This window comes from Nicotiana tabacum, chromosome 14 (genome assembly GCF_000715075.1).
Source record: "Nicotiana tabacum cultivar K326 chromosome 14, ASM71507v2, whole genome shotgun sequence".
In the NCBI taxonomy this organism is placed as follows: Eukaryota; Viridiplantae; Streptophyta; class Magnoliopsida; order Solanales; family Solanaceae; genus Nicotiana; species Nicotiana tabacum.
This window is the reverse complement of record NC_134093.1, coordinates 48,003,087-48,021,817: the sequence shown is the minus strand read 5'-3', so window position 1 is coordinate 48,021,817 and position 18,731 is coordinate 48,003,087. Positions and strand designations below refer to the sequence as shown.

The window sequence follows — 18,731 nt, the reverse complement described above, 5'->3', positions numbered from 1 at the left end:
TATATATATATATATATATACACATATATATATAGTAAATTGTTAGGGAAGATGTTAAAAGATGTAAATCTCGTATGTTTAAATTTTTTGTTTAAATTAATTAATTGTTAAAATAAATTGTTTATCCTCTCAAATTGATCTTATAATAAATATACTCTCATTCCGGAGGTATATAAGAAAATGTCCTTCTTTCTTGTGGAGCGGGCCGAACGCCTCGGCAGGATAGATGCATCTATGGATCGTGCCGCACGTCCCTCGGCAGTGTACACGACAATCTGGATCGGGCCGTATGACCTCGGCAGAAATCGTGCTTAATAATAACAATAAATACATGATATGGCGATGTTTTTAATTTGCAGCTTGTGGATTTAATATATGGTTTGGAAGTTGTTGGAAATGGAAAGAATATCAAACTTTCTAACAATTGCACAACATCATCAGTTTTGTCTATACTGTAAATCAACTTTCAGATCATACATTGTTTAAAGGATAGACATAAGGCGTCGAGATGATTATAAGAAAACTCTTGGTACTACCTCCCTTAAGAAAGTCATATTTATAAAAAGAAATCTCCTACGAATATATCACCAACTAGCAGAAAAATCAGCATTAAGTAAGATTTGGTCAATTTTTAATATCCTAATTATAGTTGTCTAATTCCTAATCACTATTTAATTTAATTTTTTTTTCTATTTAACTTAATTAAGTTAAAGAAAATACTCTCTCTACCAGCCACTTAGCCTCCACCAATAGCCATTTAAATATCAAACCTTTCTGCTTCTCTAAACAACATCCGACATAATACATTAACTTGTTCACGAACACATCAAATGTTGTCCTAAACCCTAAACTCCTAAAACTAATATCCAAAAATCATGAAGTTTATCAACTTAGCCCTTTTTGGCTTCTTTTTCATCATTTTCTTCTTCTCAAAACCCTCTTTTCAAGCTTCCCCTCCTCCACCACCAATCAAATATGACCAAAACCCTAGACTTTTCAATGCTTACATAGCTCTACAAGCTTGGAAACATGTCATGACTTCTGACCCTAGAAACTTCACCAAGAATTGGTATGGATACAAAGTTTGCAACTACACCGGAGTTTACTGTGCTCCGGCACCAGATAATCCTGAAATCACCACCGTTGCCGGAATTGACCTCAACCATGCAAATATTTCTGGTTACTTGCCTGAAGATCTTGGCCTGTTGACAGATTTAGCCGTTTTTCATATAAACTCCAATAGATTTTCAGGCACTGTCCCAAAATCCTTTTCTAAGCTCCAACTTCTTTATGAACTTGACGTGAGTAACAATCTTTTGTGTGGTGAATTTCCTTCGGTTGTTCTTTCACTTTCTTCTTTAAAATTTCTTGATATTAGGTATAACCAATTCGAAGGAAATGTCCCTTCTCGACTCTGGGATCGAAAACTGGATGCCCTTTTCATAAACAACAACAATTTTCAGTTTACATGGCCTAAAAACTTAGGAAACTCGCCTGTTTCTGCTTTGGTTATGGCAAATATCAATGTCACGGGATGTATACCACCAAGTATAGCAAAAATGGGGAAAACGCTAAATCAGATTATTCTCATGAATGCTAGTTTAAATGGATGTTTGCCACAAGAACTAGGGTTCTTGAAAAATGTGACGGTTTTTGATGTAAGCTTTAACAATCTTGTTGGGAAGTTGCCGGAAACAATTGCGGGCATGAAGAAATTGGAACATCTCAACGTGGCACATAACAAGCTCTCCGGCGAGATTCCGGCAAGTATTTGCTCGTTGCCGACGTTGAAGAATTTCACCTACTCTTATAATTATTTCTGTGATGAACCGAAGATTTGTCTCAAGTTGAAGGATAAAAATGATAAGAAGAATTGTATACCCTATAGGCCATCACAACGTTCAATTAATGAATGTAAGGCTTTTTATTCACGAGGTCCAGTTGATTGCCGTTCATTTGGTTGTGGATCAAGAAGTCCTCCACCACCACCGCCACCTCCTCCACCACCACCACCGCCACCGCCACCTCCTCCGAAATCACATTATTACCATTATCCGTGATTGAAGAATATATTGTGTTTCTTTGACTTTGGATTGCTTTTACTTGATTGGGTAGGTTTTGAACTAAAAGGGAAAAAGGAAAATAAAAAAATGAGGTTGTATTATCTTTCAATAAATTATATACATGTAAGAAAGGTAGACGTTTTCTTTTTTTATTGTATTTTACTTTTCTTATTGCATACATTGACTTTGATTATGTTATACTGCTAAGGGAATAGACTTTGTATTTTATTCCCCCTTTTCCATTCTTTTTGTGTGAAAATGAAATGTATCATGTGGGACTTTTTAATTCTTTTTCATTCTAGCAAGGTAGTTCACTCTCGAGTCGCCAATCAAAATTCAAGGTAGGCTCCCAAATTTCACTAGTATTATACTCGGTATCTACATAAAAATATACATAAGTGTAGTATGAATACGATAACTACGTATACTCAATAAGTATCAAGTCTAACTGCAACAAAGCAGTGACACGATGTTTTGATAAAAGATAATCTTTCCTCATAACTTGTGTCATTCACAAGAATTCACGACAACATAGAAAACAACAAAGAAACAGCGAATATGATAAATACAGTCAATGCAGGAGATAATAAGCCTCAGATAACAAGATCAAAAGCATATACCAATTCTTCAACTCGAGTCTACAATGTCTATGCGTGATAAATATTTAAACTTTATATTAACTCAATGTATCCCAAGTGCCTACAACCCGCTAATAAGTTCTAAGAACATATATGCGTCAAAAGAACATATATGAATTATATGCATGAATAAACATGTAAAAATATATGAATATGCATAAAGGATAACTTAAACAAAATAAAGATTCCACCTTTATGCTCAATCGCATCATCCGGTGTCATATTCAAACCAGAAATCGGTCGATTTCTGAACCTACATGCACACTGCTGGTAGGATTCCGGTGTTCGGTAACTCTAGAGGGACAAATCCATATCCACACACAAATAGAAATATAAATATACACTCCCTATAAGAATGTGATATGACATGCCCTAACTGATACTTCAACAGGAACGTGAATCCATATACGCCCTATCTGATACCTCAAAACAGGAATGTGATTCCACACGCCTTAACAGCTTAACAACAACAAGTAATGAGAATAAGATATATATTCTAACAAGGTGCATATCTGAAACAACATATGACTATGTAGTTCTACCATGTAAAACAAATATACGGAATCTATAATGGTAAACTAGCATGCGAAGGATGCCTATAACATTATTCTAGCATGAATAAGATGATCAAGTAGTCGTACATCAATATAACAGGCAACAGGCAAATGCATGTAGCAAAATAAGGCATAAAAAGAACTATTGAGATTTTACCCCAAGTATGAAAAATATATGGTACCCGCATATACGCTTATCACCTTGTCTATACATCACCCTCAAACACGTCAGATGTAGTACATAAGTCCATTTTAGAAAATATTCCTTCAAATTAATGTTACCAAGATACTCACCTCTTTTCATGCTAGCTTTATTCTTTAAAATCCACCTTTTCTTGCTCCAAATCCATCAAACGAACCCCATCTAGCCTAAAGGGTGCTCCATAAAGTCGATCCAAGCAATAAGACTCATTTTCCTGAGCAAAAGATTTGATCTTGGCCAAAATCAACAAAAGTTAATAAAAGTCAATGAAAGTCAACCCTAGACATACATGGTCAAACCCTGAAATGAGAGTCAAATCCCAGTGAACTATAACCTTACAAGTCCAAATATATTTTTTCTCCAAATTAGAGTTCAAAGCTCCAGAATTTACTTTCTTAAGTTTTTGTTCAAAATTCCTTTTTTCCTCTTTGAAATCTTTGATTCTAAGGAAAAATCGCAGATAATTCATGTAATAATCAAATATTCAAGTTATAATTACGCACCCAAATAAAGTAAATAAATATTTCCTCAATCCAAGCTCTATAGCTCCCAAAATGGTGAAATAAACTCTAAATATGAAAAAAGGCTATTTATAAAAGTGCAAAACATTGCCTGAAATTGCAGAAATGGCTGAAATAGATGTTGGTAGATTTTTTCACCGCTGGTTTTTTCTATGGGCGTCCAATGGGGCGGGACGTCCCTTTCCGGCCAGGTTTTGGCTCGGTCGTAGCCCCGTTCGTCTCAGACCTGGTAGGTTTTAGGTGGATAGGGGTAGGGGGGTCGTGGGACGCGGGGCATGACGAGACCTCCATTTTGTATCGGAAGCCCGCCTAATTTATTTTTTATTATTTAAAATACAGTTGTTGGCCAACTGCTATTTTTTTATGAATAGCCATTGGCAATGGCAAAAAACGGGTATTTTAGCCTCCTAACCCCCCAAACCCATTTGCCCTCCCCCCATAACGTTTATTTTAATCCCTTTATTTTTTTCCCACAATTGTGTAATTCTATTATTCTCTCTATCATTTTATCTCCATAGTTCTCTCTATTGTCCCAAAATCATCTAAATTTCAAGTAATTTGATAAATGTTTGGAGCAAGTTTCAAGTTCGGAAATTAATTCTTCAAGTATTTGGAGCAAGTATTTGGGCAAATTCTTCAAGTTTCAATATTTATTTACGCTGCATTCATTTCATCCCTTAGTTTTCCTGTTTAATTTTTGTGTTTAATTTTCGTATTTAATTTTTGCGTTTAAATTATGTCTTCTAAAAAGATATTAGGCATACCCAACTTATTTACTAAAAAATAATAATAAATGTGCTAGTTCTAGTAGTAATCCTAATCCTCTTCCTAAAACTAGAAAACGTATATACGAATATACTAAAGTTGATAAAACTTCCTATAGCTAAACCCCCAGCTTTTATGATACTAATTTGGAGAAGCCACTAGATAACGAAACTTTAGAAAGAGAATTTGGCAATTATTTTGGTATTAGTGAGGAAGAAAAGAAAAAAGAAGATGAATTAGATGAAATAACCCGTAGTCAAGTATCAGAAGCTCCAACTCAGACACAATCCCATCTTGGAGTTTTACCCCCATGTACCTTCTATTAGGGGTAAGGTTAAGGAAACACGTCAAAGAACATCAATTATATAGAATTTTTTAAATTTCGATAAAGATGACTTATTTTTTACTTGTAAAAAATATAAATCACCATTGCCACATAGGGGTGTAAAATCAGGTATGACAGGGTGTTTATGATACAAGCTCAAATACATGCCGAAAAAATACCAAACCCTAGCAGCGATTGTGACGCTCCTATTGGATCTGGCGTGGGTTCCAATTATATCCAACAACAGTTGACCCTAATATTGGTGGTATACAACGTCCCTATAACAAAGATAAAGATCGTGAAAATATAACATAAACGATCCTTGTCTGTGGCTTACCTTTTAGTTTTCCTTCTCACCCAGCTTTTATGCATTATTATATACAAGAATTGCATAATCCTGCTTTTTAAAGTTTTTCTAAAACCACAGTTAAAAATAATATTTTAAATTTTATAGTGTCTATCTTCAGTATATACATTATTTATTTTACCACATAGACTGTAAAGTGTATATCATTTCTAATAAAGGTCGAGGTCCTAATGATAATGGTTATTTAACTGCTACATGTCATTGAATTGATCATAACTGAAACATGCAAAAATTTATTATTGATTATAAATTTGTTGATTCAAAACATATTGGAGCATATATTGTATCTGCTATTCTAGAAATTGTTCAAATTTATGGACTTACTGATAAAGTTTTAACTATCATATTAGCTAATGCTTCTACTAATATTACTGCAGCAAATAACTTAAAAGTTACAATTTGCCCATTTTAAGACTCAATTTTTCAAATTATATGTGCATGCCATATTTTAAATTTAGTTGTAAAAGATGGTATTGATTTATTTTCTAATTCTTAAGCTAAAATACAATATGCTTATGTCTATTATTTTTGTGCTAATAAAGTGAGTAGAATTTGTGAATTTAAAGAGAGATGTGCATATGTTGAACTTCTATATAGAAAAGTTCCAAGATGTTTGTACTAGGCGGATTCTATTTACGAAATGCTAAAAATTTCTTATATCTATCGCTTTCCTATACGAAGGTATTTAATGCACATAATGCTAACCTTGATGATCAAATTATCGAGTCTGATTGGGATGAAATCCATGAGCTTATTAAATTTTTAGAAAATTTTTATTATGCTACAAAATAATTTTCTGGTATATATGATCTTACTGTTACATAAATGTTATTGTATATTTGTGTAACGACCCAAAATCTCAACCAAAGGGCCGTGATGACTCCTTACATTGCTTGCTAGGAAAGCCAAAACTTAATTATAATAAAAGATATCAAATTAACATATAACAACATGTTATAATAATTGAGAGTAAAAGCTATGGAATACATAACGAGTCTAAACCAAACAACCGTCAAAATAACCTCCCAAGATTGGGTGTCACTGAGTACATGAGTTTCTTGAGATTTACTAAATACATAGTCTGAAAAGAATACAATACTCTTTGATACAACTTAATAGTAACAAAAATGATTGAAAAGTGACTTCAAGGCCTGCGGAGGAGAGAGTGCAGCACTACCTCGAGTCTCCACAACCAAGGGAGGTAGTCCATCCTCTGTGTGCTACTAGGTCTGATGCCAAAATATGCACAAGAAGTGCAGAAGTGTAGTATAATTATAACCGACCCAATGTACCCTGCAAGCCTAACCCTAATGAGGTAGTTACGAGTCTAAGACAAGTTACCTACTTTATAAACTTGTGCAGTCAAATAGCTAGAGAAATAACAAGTAATATGACAAGTAAGGTAACACGTGAAATAGCAAGTAAGATAATAAGTGAAATAGCAAGTAAGATAGCAAGTGAAATAGAAAATAAGATAATAAGTGAAATAGCAAGCAAGAAAGTAAGAAAGAGATATAACAAGTGAAATAACAAGAAAAATATTAAGTCGAAGAAATGCGAGGAATAGAGAAGGAAACAACTAACCCGACCGGTCGTTTTGAGAATTAGCATCCCGTTCGGTAGTTTAAGGTCTCGAACAGCTTCTTATTATGTGTTATGACTTGCGTGTATGGACGAGTTCGGTTTTCGGATGATTCAGGATCAATTTGGAAGAAGGATTCTTATTTTAGAAGCTTAAGCGGTAATAGTTGATCAAAGTTTTGACTTTTGTGTAGAAGACTCTAAAATAGTATTTTGATAATTTTAATAATTTCGTATGGTAATTTTAGACTTAGACGTGCGTCCGGATTTGGATTTGGAGGTCTGTAGGGTAATTTGAAGCATTTTGGCAAAAATTGGAAAGTTGAAGTTTTTTGAAGGTTGGGAGTTTTGACAGAGAGTTGACTTTGATGATATCGGGGTCGGATTTCGATTGTAAGAGTTGGATTAGCTCCGTTATATCATTTGGGACTTGCATACAAAATTTTATGTCATTTCGGGTTGATTTTGTATGCTTCGGCGCGAGTTTTAGAAGTTGGAATATTGAAAAGTTCATAAGTTTGATTCGTGGTGCGATTCGTAGTTTCAACGTTATTTGATATGATGTGAGATCTTAAGCTGGTCCGTGGTATGTTATGTAACTTGTTGGTATGTTTGGACGGGATCTCGGGGGCCCCGGACGTGTTACGGATGGGCTACGAGCCATTTTCTTATGTTTTGGAATGTTGCATTTCTGGTGTCTGGTTCCTTCTTTGCGATCGCGTAGGTGTAGCCACGATCGTGAAATCGGTTTGGTGGGCTGGTCTTTCTTCCTCTTTGAGTTTGCATGGATCAGTCCACGATTGCGTATGTGTGGATTCTACTTCTTCACGTTCGCATCCCTTTTTCCGCGTTCGCATAGAGCCTCTGATGGGGGCAATGTGATGTCTTGTACGCGATCACCTTTCTACTTACGCGATCACGCAGTACACTTCTTGGGGCAGCAGTTGTTCCCTTCTTCGTGATCACATGCATTTGTTCGCGATCACGTAGTGCATTTTTGTGGAATTCATTATTTTTTCTTCGCGATTACATGTGTTTCTCCGCGACCGCGATGTGCAATTACCTGGGCAATAGAATATATTTTCCAAATAGAGTGTTTGGTCATTTTTACCATATCTTAAGTTGTAGACCTCGGTTTTGAGCAATTGTTCATGGGTTTTTCAAGCAAATCGTTGGGGTAAGTATTCTTCACTCGAAATTTATTATACTTCATGATTTCATATTTATTTTTATCATTAAATTAGTGTTTTGAGTTGAGGAAAAATGAGAATTTTTGAAGAAATCTTTCAAAATATAAAATGAGGATTTGAAGGGCGATTCGATATCGGAATTTGGTAATTCTTGTATGGTTGAACTCGTATCGGAATGGGTTTTTGGATTTTGTGAATTTTATCGGGTTCCAAGGCACGGGCCCGAGGGTTGACTTTTTAGTTTTTGTTAAAGATTGAAACTTTATTATCCAGAATTATTTTCTATGAGTTTTATGTATGAATTGAAGTTATTTTGGCTAGATTTGAGCCGTTCGGAGGTTGTTTCACTCGACAAGGTCATTTTAGAGTATCAGTCTAGATTCCTTGAGGTAAGTATCTTGCCTAACTTTGTGGGATGGTGGTGGTGGTGGTTGGGAGGGGGGACTACCTCTTAGGATTTGAGTCTTTGGTACTAATTGTGTCATGTGAAGGTCGTGTACGTGAGGTGACGAGTACGTGCTCGGGCTTATTTGTGGAAATTTGACCGTTTGGGCTCTTAGGTTCTTATGTCCATTAAATATGAAGTTGTTTTGTCATATTAAATTCCTCATTTACTAAATTCACCCTTACATATCTTATTTGAAATTAATTACTTTATGTTTTAACCTTATTGCCGATTAAACTCTTATGTGCCTTAACTGAAGTTGTTGCCTCTTTTATTGCCATGCTATCCTTTTCATAATTGTTTATCCTTGATTGAAGTTATTATTATCTTTTTCGTAATTGCCTATCATTAGTTGAAGTTGTTATTATCTTTTCCATAATCTGCTATCCTTAGTTGAATTTGTTATATCTCTTCCGTAATTTCTCAACCCTAAATGAAGTTTTGTCATCCCTTATCATTGTTGACTTGTCCTTATTTGGAATAATTGATTCATGTTATTCCTCTTATCGTTGAATTATACTTTTGTGGAATCATTGCTACACATTATCTCTTCCTTGTTGAGCTATTCTTGTTGAGACTATTATTCCTTGTTGTGTATTTCTTTGGGAGCTCGTTCTTCCGTTTCTTTATGTTTTGAAGTTCCTGATCTGATTTACTTGCCATATTCTCGTATTATTATCGTTGTTGCAGCTGTATTCATTGTTGTTGAGTCGAGGGATATGTGTGGTTGTGATATTGAAACTGTTTTGAGGAAATGTTGTGACATGTGGGCACATATTGTGAAAGTCATTTATTTGAGTTGGTATGTTTAGGCAAACGTGTTATTGTTGAGATAATTGTTATGTTGTTTGCACGAGGTGTCTGCTGTACCGTTGTTATTGTGTTTGTACGAGATTTCTGCCATGTTGTTGTTATTGTGTTGCACGAGGTTTTTGTCGTGCTGTTGTTATTATTGATACGCATGCGGTGGTATAAAATCTGGGTGTTGAAACGCATGCGGTGAGATAAGGTGGGCTTGAAACTCATACTAGAAACCATGCGGTGTGATAAGGTAGGCTAAAACACGAGATACTATTTCAGGAAAAATAATTTTCAAAAACTAAATATAAAGGCTCCCACAGTGATATAAGGAAAGTTTGTGATTCATTTTATGATTTGAGACTACGAGGCAGTACCTCGATAGGGCTCTTGTTGTCATTTTCCCCATTCTTTTGTACATGTCTTTGATTGTTGTCTCCTTAGCTTACTATTAATTGTCTTCCTCCGTCTTGCACTATTTGCTTAGTTCTATGTAGATAATCTTGTTGTGCTAGTCGTTGCTTCTAACTTCATTGCTGCCTTTATTACTCTGTACATTGCGTGGTGATCGTTTCTTATGTGCCATTCATTATCTCTGCTCATATTTGTTGACTTAAATTGTGGTAGAACACTTGCACAAGCATACTCTTAGTTAAATCACTCATATCTGTTTTAGAAGATGAATCCTGGCGTCATTAACCATCATACGTACTCTTGTCTACTTGCCTTCTGTATGAGAATTGTTCTATTGGCACGAGAGTCATACGTGCGGTTATGAGTTGTAATGTGGGCATAAGATGCCAAGTGATTAGGGTTCATGAATTAGGACCCGTGAGCCTTTTTTATGAGGTTCGGTACCTCGTGAAAATGCTTGAACATATACGGTGTGAAAGTGGTTATTGTTATTGAGTTGTTGCTGGTTTTTCTTTATTTGGTTTCAGCGGACTTAGACTGTGTTCAGTTTACTCTACAGCATTACCACCTGATTGCTTCTTGTTAAATATTGTTGTTACTAGTGTACCATCGCAAGTATTGTTTTGTATTCCTTATCCTGCTTAGCTTTATATTAATATTGTTTCTCTGTTTAGTTCACCTTCACACTTGTTCAGGTTGTTTAGTCCGGTAGGTGTCTTGGTTGTCCCTCGTCACTACTCCACTGAGGTTAGTCTTGATACTTACTGGGTACCACTGTGGTGTACTCATACTACACTTCTGCATATTTTTGTAAAGATCCAGGTGCCATGGTTATTGTTGATTATTAGGTAGCTAGTCGAGCATTGCTGTGGAGACTCAAGGTAAACCTGTCGTCGCGTTCGTAGGCCTCGGAGTCACCATCTGATATTGTACTTGTACTGTTAAATTCTATTCCAAACAGTTTTATTTAGGGATTTTCTAGCAAACTCAGTAGAGCTTAGGACTTGTAATATCGGTTTTGGGAATTGTAAGTTGTGTATAAAGATTTCTATTTCATATTTATCATTGATGGTCGAATTCTTCTATTAATTTAGTAAGTGTTAGGCTTACTTAGTCTTAGAGACTAGGTGCCGTCTCGACATCCTACGGAAGGAAATTGGGGTCGTGACAAGTTGGTATCAGAGCTCTAGGTTCATAGGTGCTACGAGTCATAATCGAGTTTAGTAGAGTCTTGCGGATCGGTACGGAGACGTTTGTACTTATATTCGAGAGGCTACAGAACTATTAGGGCAGTTTCACTTCCTTCATTCCTATTGTGAGAGTTTATTGATCTTGGAGTTTGAACCTTTGTCATTCTATTCTCTCACAAATGGTGAGGACACGAGCTATAGTTACCGATGACGCTACCCCCAGAGCCGGTGTTTCCAAGGGCCGGGGTAGAGGTAGAGGAAGAGGCCGAGGAGGAACACGTGCTATATCTAGAGAACCTGTCAGAGTAGCTGTTGAGGAGCCGCAAGTAGCTCTAGTTGGGAGACATGTACCGGAGGCGCCTGTTGCGACCACAAGACTTCAGGAGACTTTAGCACAGTTCTTGAGCATGTTTGGTACATTGGCTTAGGCGGGGTTGATTCCGGTTGCACCAGCTACTTCACAGTTAGAGGGAGGAGCTCAGACTCCTACCGCCTATACTCTAGAGTAGCGAGTCCATATTGTTCAGGTTCTAGGTGTCATGCCGACACAACCTGTTATTCCAGTTCAGCCCATGGTTAGGGCAGCAACATCTAAGGAAGAACAGCTTAGACTTGAGAGGTTCAAGAAGTATCACCATCCTACTTTCAGTGGTTTGGCTTCAGAGGATGCGCATGGGTTCCTATGGGAGTGCTACCGTATTCTCCACACTATGGGTATTGTGGAGACGAGTGGGGTTGCTTTTACTACAGTCTAGCTTAAGGGAGTGGCATACCAGTGGTGGCGAGCGTATGAGTTCGGTTGTCTGGCCAATTCAGCTTCACTTTCATGGCCTCAATTTTTAGAGGTGTTTTTGAGAGAGTTTGTTCCTCAGACCCTTCGAGAAACGTGGCGTGTGGAGTCGTGCAGCTGTGCCAGGGCACTATGTCGGTGTTAGAGTATCCCGTTAGATTCAGTGATTTGTCCAGACATGCACTTATTTTGGTCTCTACAGTCAGAGAGAGAGTCCGAAAGTTCATTGAGGGGCTCAGTCAGGATATCCGGTTCGGCATGGCTCGTGAGTTGGAGACGAATGTTCCATTTCAGCAGTGGTAGAGATCACTCGTCGATTAGAGGGTATGTAGGACCAGGAGATAAGGGATATGCAGGGTCATAATAGAGAGGCCAGGGAGGCTAAGAAGCCTCGTGGACCGGGAGGATCTACTAGTCCTTATTTTTAGAGGCAGGGTACGCCATGGTAGAGGTTTTGTGGGTCAGCCAATTCAGTTTGCTCTTCAGGATTCACACGGTACTTCAGATATCAATGAGTCTCAGGGTACCCGTACCGGACAACTTCCACAGCCACATCAACAGAGAGGTTGTTTGAGTGTGGAGATACCAGCCAAATGGTGAGATATTATCCTAGACTTCGGACATATGTGTCACAGCAGGGTATTCAGGCTATGAGTGTTGCTCCAGTTACAGATATCCCTCCACCGCCAGCTTGGGGTGCAGGTCAGGCGAGTAGAGGCCGCCCAAGAGGGGGAGGCCCGACCCGTTGATGTGTTTTCTATGGTAGGGCTGAGGCCGTTACACTAGATGATGTTTCACGAGTATGGTTTCGATTTGTTATAGAGAAGCATCATTCGTATTTTGTTTCGGTTCTGCGTATCGAGATGAGTCCTCATATGTTACTTCACATACGAGTGAGTTTAGTGATTTGGTGCTTTGCTTATGTGTTTGCCCCTGCTGGGAGATTCTACAGTGGTAGCCCATGTCTATCATTTTGTTTTTATTCATTATTAAGAGCTGTGAGACTGCATGTGGTTCCTGTTACTCATTTTGGTAGTTTTGATGTGATTTCTGGGTGATAGGTTTTGACTTATGATTTAGATGCTCTACCGGTGTGGGAGTTCAGTATGTGTTGTGATTTTGTTGGCGAAATTTAATTAGAGGAAGGTTTCAGTTGGTATGATGCGTGTTCTACTTGTTATTCAGAGTTGAGTGTGAGACTCTTGGGTTTCATGTGATTCGATGTGTTTGAACCGGGCTACGTGCCGCGGTGTAGTTATAACAGGATGAGATCCTTGCGATTAGTTCATATGTTTTGATTCTCCTTTGTGAAATTAATTTGTAGTATGATATTGATAGGGAGTGGTGCCTGTCGGGCTTGTTTGATAGTTCTCTTATGTGTTTCTCCTTGCATGTTTAGTCGTATTCGCGTTGTGGTTATTGGGTTTTAGCTTACGAGGTGTGTCCCAGGTGGCATTAGATGTGACTTGTTGATTCGAGTGTATAGTTATGAGGTCTTCATGTTTCTTGCATCATCATCAGTGTTGAGAAGGTTTGAAACAGGGTTCTGGCGGTTATGAGGTTAATTGCCGGTGCTAGGTTTGAATATGGACAACTATTGTGATCAGAGATGTGGTTATGGGCATATGTGTAGTATGTTACTTCGTGTGTTTGTATCTTGTGGGTGTAGGCATAAGTTGCTACAGCTGGTTGAGGACGATACCGTATGTTGAAGTAGGAATCAGGTCTTTTGGAAATGATCGGATGGTGAGAAATTTGGTTCTAAGGCTTATTGGTATTAGTGGAAGGAATAAATTTCAGTTGGGATGGTGTTGTGGGGCTTATGTGGTTGGGGTGATGTGGGAGCACCCGCGGGTGTATGTATGGTAAGTTCACTCAGTAATTTGAGAACTTCGGAATGGTTCTTGGCACGTTCGAGGACGAACATTTGTTTAAGAGGGGGAAAATATAACGACCTGATCGGTCGTTTTGAGAATTAGCATCCCGTTCGGGGTCTTAAAGTATCAAGCAGCTTCATATTATGTGTAATGACTTGCGTTCGTGGCCGAGTTCTGTTTTCGGATATTTCAAGATCAATTTGGAAGACAGATTCCTGTTTTAGAAGCTTAAGTAGTAAGAGTTGATCGGAGTTTTGACTTTTGTGTAGACGACTTGGTAATGGCGTTTTGATGATTCCAATAGCTTTGTATGGTGATCTGTACTTAGGCATGCGTCCGGATTTGGATTTGGAGGTCCGTAGGGTAATTTGAAGTATTTCGGCGAAAATAGGAAAGTTGAGAGGTTTGACGAGGGTTGACTTTGGTGATATCGGGGTCGGATTTTGATTTCGAAAGTAGAATTAGCTTCGTTATGTCATTTGGGACTTCCATACAAAATGTGTCATTGTTATAGGTTGATTTGATATATTTCAGCACGAGTTTTAGAAGTTGGAAGATTTGAAAGTTCATAAGTTCGATTCGTGGTGCGATTCATAGTTTCGACGTTGTTTGATATGATTTGAGACTTCGAGCAGGTCTGTGGTATGTTATGGAACTTGTTGGTATGTTTGGACAGGGTCCCGAGGGCCCCAAGCGTGTTTCGGATGGGCTACGAGCCATTTTCTTATGTTTTGGAATGCTGCATTTCTGGTGTCTGGTGTCCTTCTCTGTAATCGCGAAAGCGGTTTGGTGGGCTGGTCTCTCTTCCTCTTCACGTTCGCATGGATCAGTTCGCGATCGCGTATGTGTGGCTTCTACTTCTTCGCGTTTGCATCCCTTTTTCCGCATTCGCATAGAGCCTCTGGTGGGGGCAGTGTGATGTCTTGTACGCGATCGCGCTGTAGATACCCAATTTTGCCCTTATATATTTTTCAAACAATATATATACTTTCACAATATCATTATGCATTATTATTTAATTTACAAGATTTACACAAGCACTTCTTATAATTTTTCATAATTTTAGAGCTTTTAAATTAAATTTCTCGCATTAATTTACATAAAACATTCAGTAATTACCCTTTTAAATTATTTGTGATGACTTAATCACTTAAAATTATTATTTTCATTCCTAATACATTTTTGAAATATTTTCACTTCAGTTTTATATAATTACAATTGTATTGTTAGGCTATTCGCATAAATTTGCAATAATAGCCTATATTTTGTATTCTTATTGCAATTGACATTTCATTTAGGGTCAAAATAATATTGCACATTTTTATAGTCTTCTATTATTGTTTAAAGTATTAATTTGCATAAGTAGCATTTTTATATATTTATTTAGCTATTTTATTAAATTATTTCCCTTTTAATTTCTATTTAAAAAAACTGGCCCAATTTTTAACTAATATTTGGACCAAATGGCCCAATACCCTAACCCAATTACCCCTATCCCAACACCAGCAACCCACCACCCATACCCATTTAATTAACCCGCCCCAATCCCTCTTTAAAATCCTGGCCGTTGATCTCTAAGATCAACGGCCCACAATCAACCTACCCTTTTAAATTACCCAACCCCAAACCCTAATTCCATTTCCCTCTAACCCGCCGCCCTGAAACCCTCCCCCTTCTCTGAAGAACACTAATCGCCGCCTTCCTAAAACTCTCCGAATCCATCTCAAACATGGATTCTTTCCACGATCTGCTTACCTTATTTGTATTATCTCGTTACCATTCACCCGTTCGTGGTGTTACTTAGTACTTGTCCTATTTTGGCAAGTACTACCTCTCCGAATCAAGTGTAATCATCCTCAACCTACAAGATTCAGACGAAAATCCGTCTGTATACACTCTCAACAGGATCATGTGGGTTCGATTCACCGAGATTCTTGGCTAATGTTTTGACCATTTGCAAACTAGGGTTTGTCCGGTTTTTTTTTTACCTATTTCTACTCGGAATAGGATATGCATGTGACTTTCCTTGTTCCTTCTTAAATTTGACTGATTTTCTTTCCCTATTTGTGTTTAATTGATTGTTTTCCGTATTTGTTCTTCCAATTTCTGTCACTATATAAACCCCTCCCAAGTCCCCTTTAAGACAGACTTTAAAATCGATTTTCTTCACTAAAAATTGGGGTTTAGCTACTCTCTTGCTCTGTATTCTCTATTGGCCGGCTAAAAGCCTAGGCCATTAACACATTGTTACTTAACCTGTTCTTGGTGCGAGCATTACCCTGAGTTCATTGAAGCTATTGAAAACTTTGACGCATTGGGATTCTGGGTTTTATGTGGAAGTTCATTCTTTATTGTTCTTCGCTTAACTGGTGAGTTACTAGACTTTGTAATTTCATTCCTATGTATCTATGATTTTCATATGTTTTCACTCCTGAAGTTCGTTAGTTTAATATGTTTTTCTGGGCTGTTTTGTGTGCAATTCTGTTTGCTTTCTTTAATTTTTTAGGTCTCTTTAAATTTTAGCTTCAAGCATGCCTAAACCTGGTTCTATTAAGTAGATATTTTCCAAATCTGACTAGTCCATGTGTTAAGAATTACTACTGTTTGGGACCTTTACACTTGTTAGCATCTCTTGGTGTTTAATTTTACCTTAGGCCATCAATCTTGTTTTTCGAATATGCTTTGCCTACATAATTTGTGCTCTCTTTCATTAGCTAGTCGATTGTGTTCAAAACCTGAGTATGTACACTCACTATATGGCACAAATTTGTTTCCTATCTTATTCTGAATTGCTGTGATGATATCCTGCCTATATAGCATGTTTGATCCTGTTAGCATGCCCTTTAGCATGTTAAACCCCCTTATTCACCAGTAGTTGTAATATGCTTTTCTCATGTCTAAATGATGTCCTATTGCAAAATTAACATGACTATTTCATAACATCAGGACCTATACTTAGCATAATTTGGACCTCTTCCTTTATTATGAATTTGTGTATGCTACTGTCACAAATCCTGCAAACCTGTTTTGCTAATGTATGACCACTTATGCACTAGGTGTTGAACTTGTTCTTCTGAATCTTTGCTTAGTCTGTTCTATAGCCCTTAAGGTCTGTTTGATAATTTGCTCTATGTGCTCAACATGACTATGTTTGTAACCCTCAGCTTTGTCTCTCAACCTTGGTTTACTATCCTTCACTTGTCATCTATGCTCTCTCTTGAGTTCTCATTCTTAGCCGGTTGAAAGCCAAGGCTACCTATGTTCTATTATTGATCACCCTAGTGTGAGCACTGCTCGGGGTCCAATTGAGACCTTTGTGAACTTTGACACACTAGGGCTTGGTCCTTAGTCATTCCCTAAATCTCAAACTACTCCTATTCATTTTATTCCATCATGTTATTTGCTGTGTACCTGAATTGGATGATTTAAATGGTGCAACACTTGGTGCTATTATTGAATAAATTGACTTTGGGCTCCTTTATGGATTCTGGGGTTGTGTGTTGGATATGGCCCATATTAGAGGTTTGGGTACGCTGTGTGAGAGTTGTTGAAGGCCCAGACAATGCTGGGTATTTCATGTTGAGCCTACTGTGGGCCTATTATCACTGCTGTGTAACATTTATATTTTTACTCATTGTTGGGCATGTAATAACTTTTGTATAAGCAATTGGGGTGTTAGTAAAAAGGGGAAATGGGTAGAATTTAATATTTACATGCAAAATGGGTAGATAACATGCCTATAGGACTTGGTAATTTATTTGCTATATGTGTTGTTCGATTACATGTACACTGTAGAAATCACAACATTAGAAGAAGAGCGCACACACACTGTTTGCTCACAAATCCCAAATGCTGCAATTATATTTATCGTTATGTGTTATTAGAGGACCTGCCTATATGAATTAGTTTCTCATCGATGTTTCTGTCAATCTTCATCGCCTAATAGAAATCATGCCTATGGGATTGCAATTATTCTAATTGGTGCTGCTCACCTAGAAATTATGCCTATAGGATTAAGATATGACGATAAAATAAGTTTTAAAGTGATGTGCGTTAGACATCCTACCTATAGGAAATAATTGCTCATTAATTGGTTAATACTAGACTACTCAAATACTGTTTCCTGAGCGTCACTGTTAGGAAAACCTGGATAATTCTGGGACTTTTCCCACCAGATTGTTTTATACTCAACTGCATAGATCACCTAGGCATAACACATATAGGATTGGTAACTTAAAACCTTCAATAATCAGCTTGTAATACCTGAATAATTCTGTCTATAAGCAATGTCTTGCATCTGAAATTTCCCGCATACTTTGACTCAAAAATTGCCTAGAAAGCATGTCTATTGGTTTAAGATTCTGGATTCTGCAACTTCCTAATTGACATCTGTGTTTGCGTGCATTCGCTGCTTAAGTGTGGAGAACAATGTGAGCCCTCAATTGCTTTTATGTGAAGTCTTTATATGTTTTGTTTGTCGCCTAGTTTTGCATTTTTGAGCAGCCTAGAAAAGGTTTAGAACCATCCAAATAGAGGTCCAAAATCTCCTGGACCATAGGTATGGGACTACTCTCCTCTTTTAATACCTCCTTAAAAGAGTTGTCACATGTCAAAACCTGATTTTACGAGAAAAAGGGGTGCGGCAGCATGGCGACTCTGCTGGAAATTTACACTTAGGCTCTTACCATAGCAAATTTGGCTTATATGGATTAGTCTTATTTGATATAAACGCGCTTCCCTTTTCCGTTTTTATTTGCTACTACATGCACACCTCTCTCCCATTTTTCTTTTACTTGTTTAAATTCGTTGTAATATGCATATCCCTTCCCTGCTCCTCCTTCCTTTGCTTAAATTGGTTATAACATGTATATCTCTTTCCTATTCACCTTTATTTGCTCTAAACTGCTCTCCATTTGTTTAAATATTACTATATCATGTCTCTCCCACCACTACTCCCTTGCTTACTTTATTACATTCCCTATATTCCATGAACTAACTTCTTCCTTTGTCT

At 37.4% G+C, this 18,731-nt stretch overlaps 1 protein-coding gene across 1 annotated transcript; it reads left to right on the top strand.

The window, feature by feature from the left end:
• Positions 1-748: 748 nt before the first annotated feature.
• Positions 749-2,300, top strand: LOC142168725 (leucine-rich repeat extensin-like protein 6). Its single transcript, XM_075229554.1, has one exon. It carries the CDS (start codon positions 876-878, stop codon positions 2,058-2,060), a length of 1,185 nt encoding a protein of 394 aa, XP_075085655.1. The 5' UTR covers positions 749-875; the 3' UTR covers positions 2,061-2,300.
• The last annotated feature ends 16,431 nt before the right edge of the window (positions 2,301-18,731 follow it).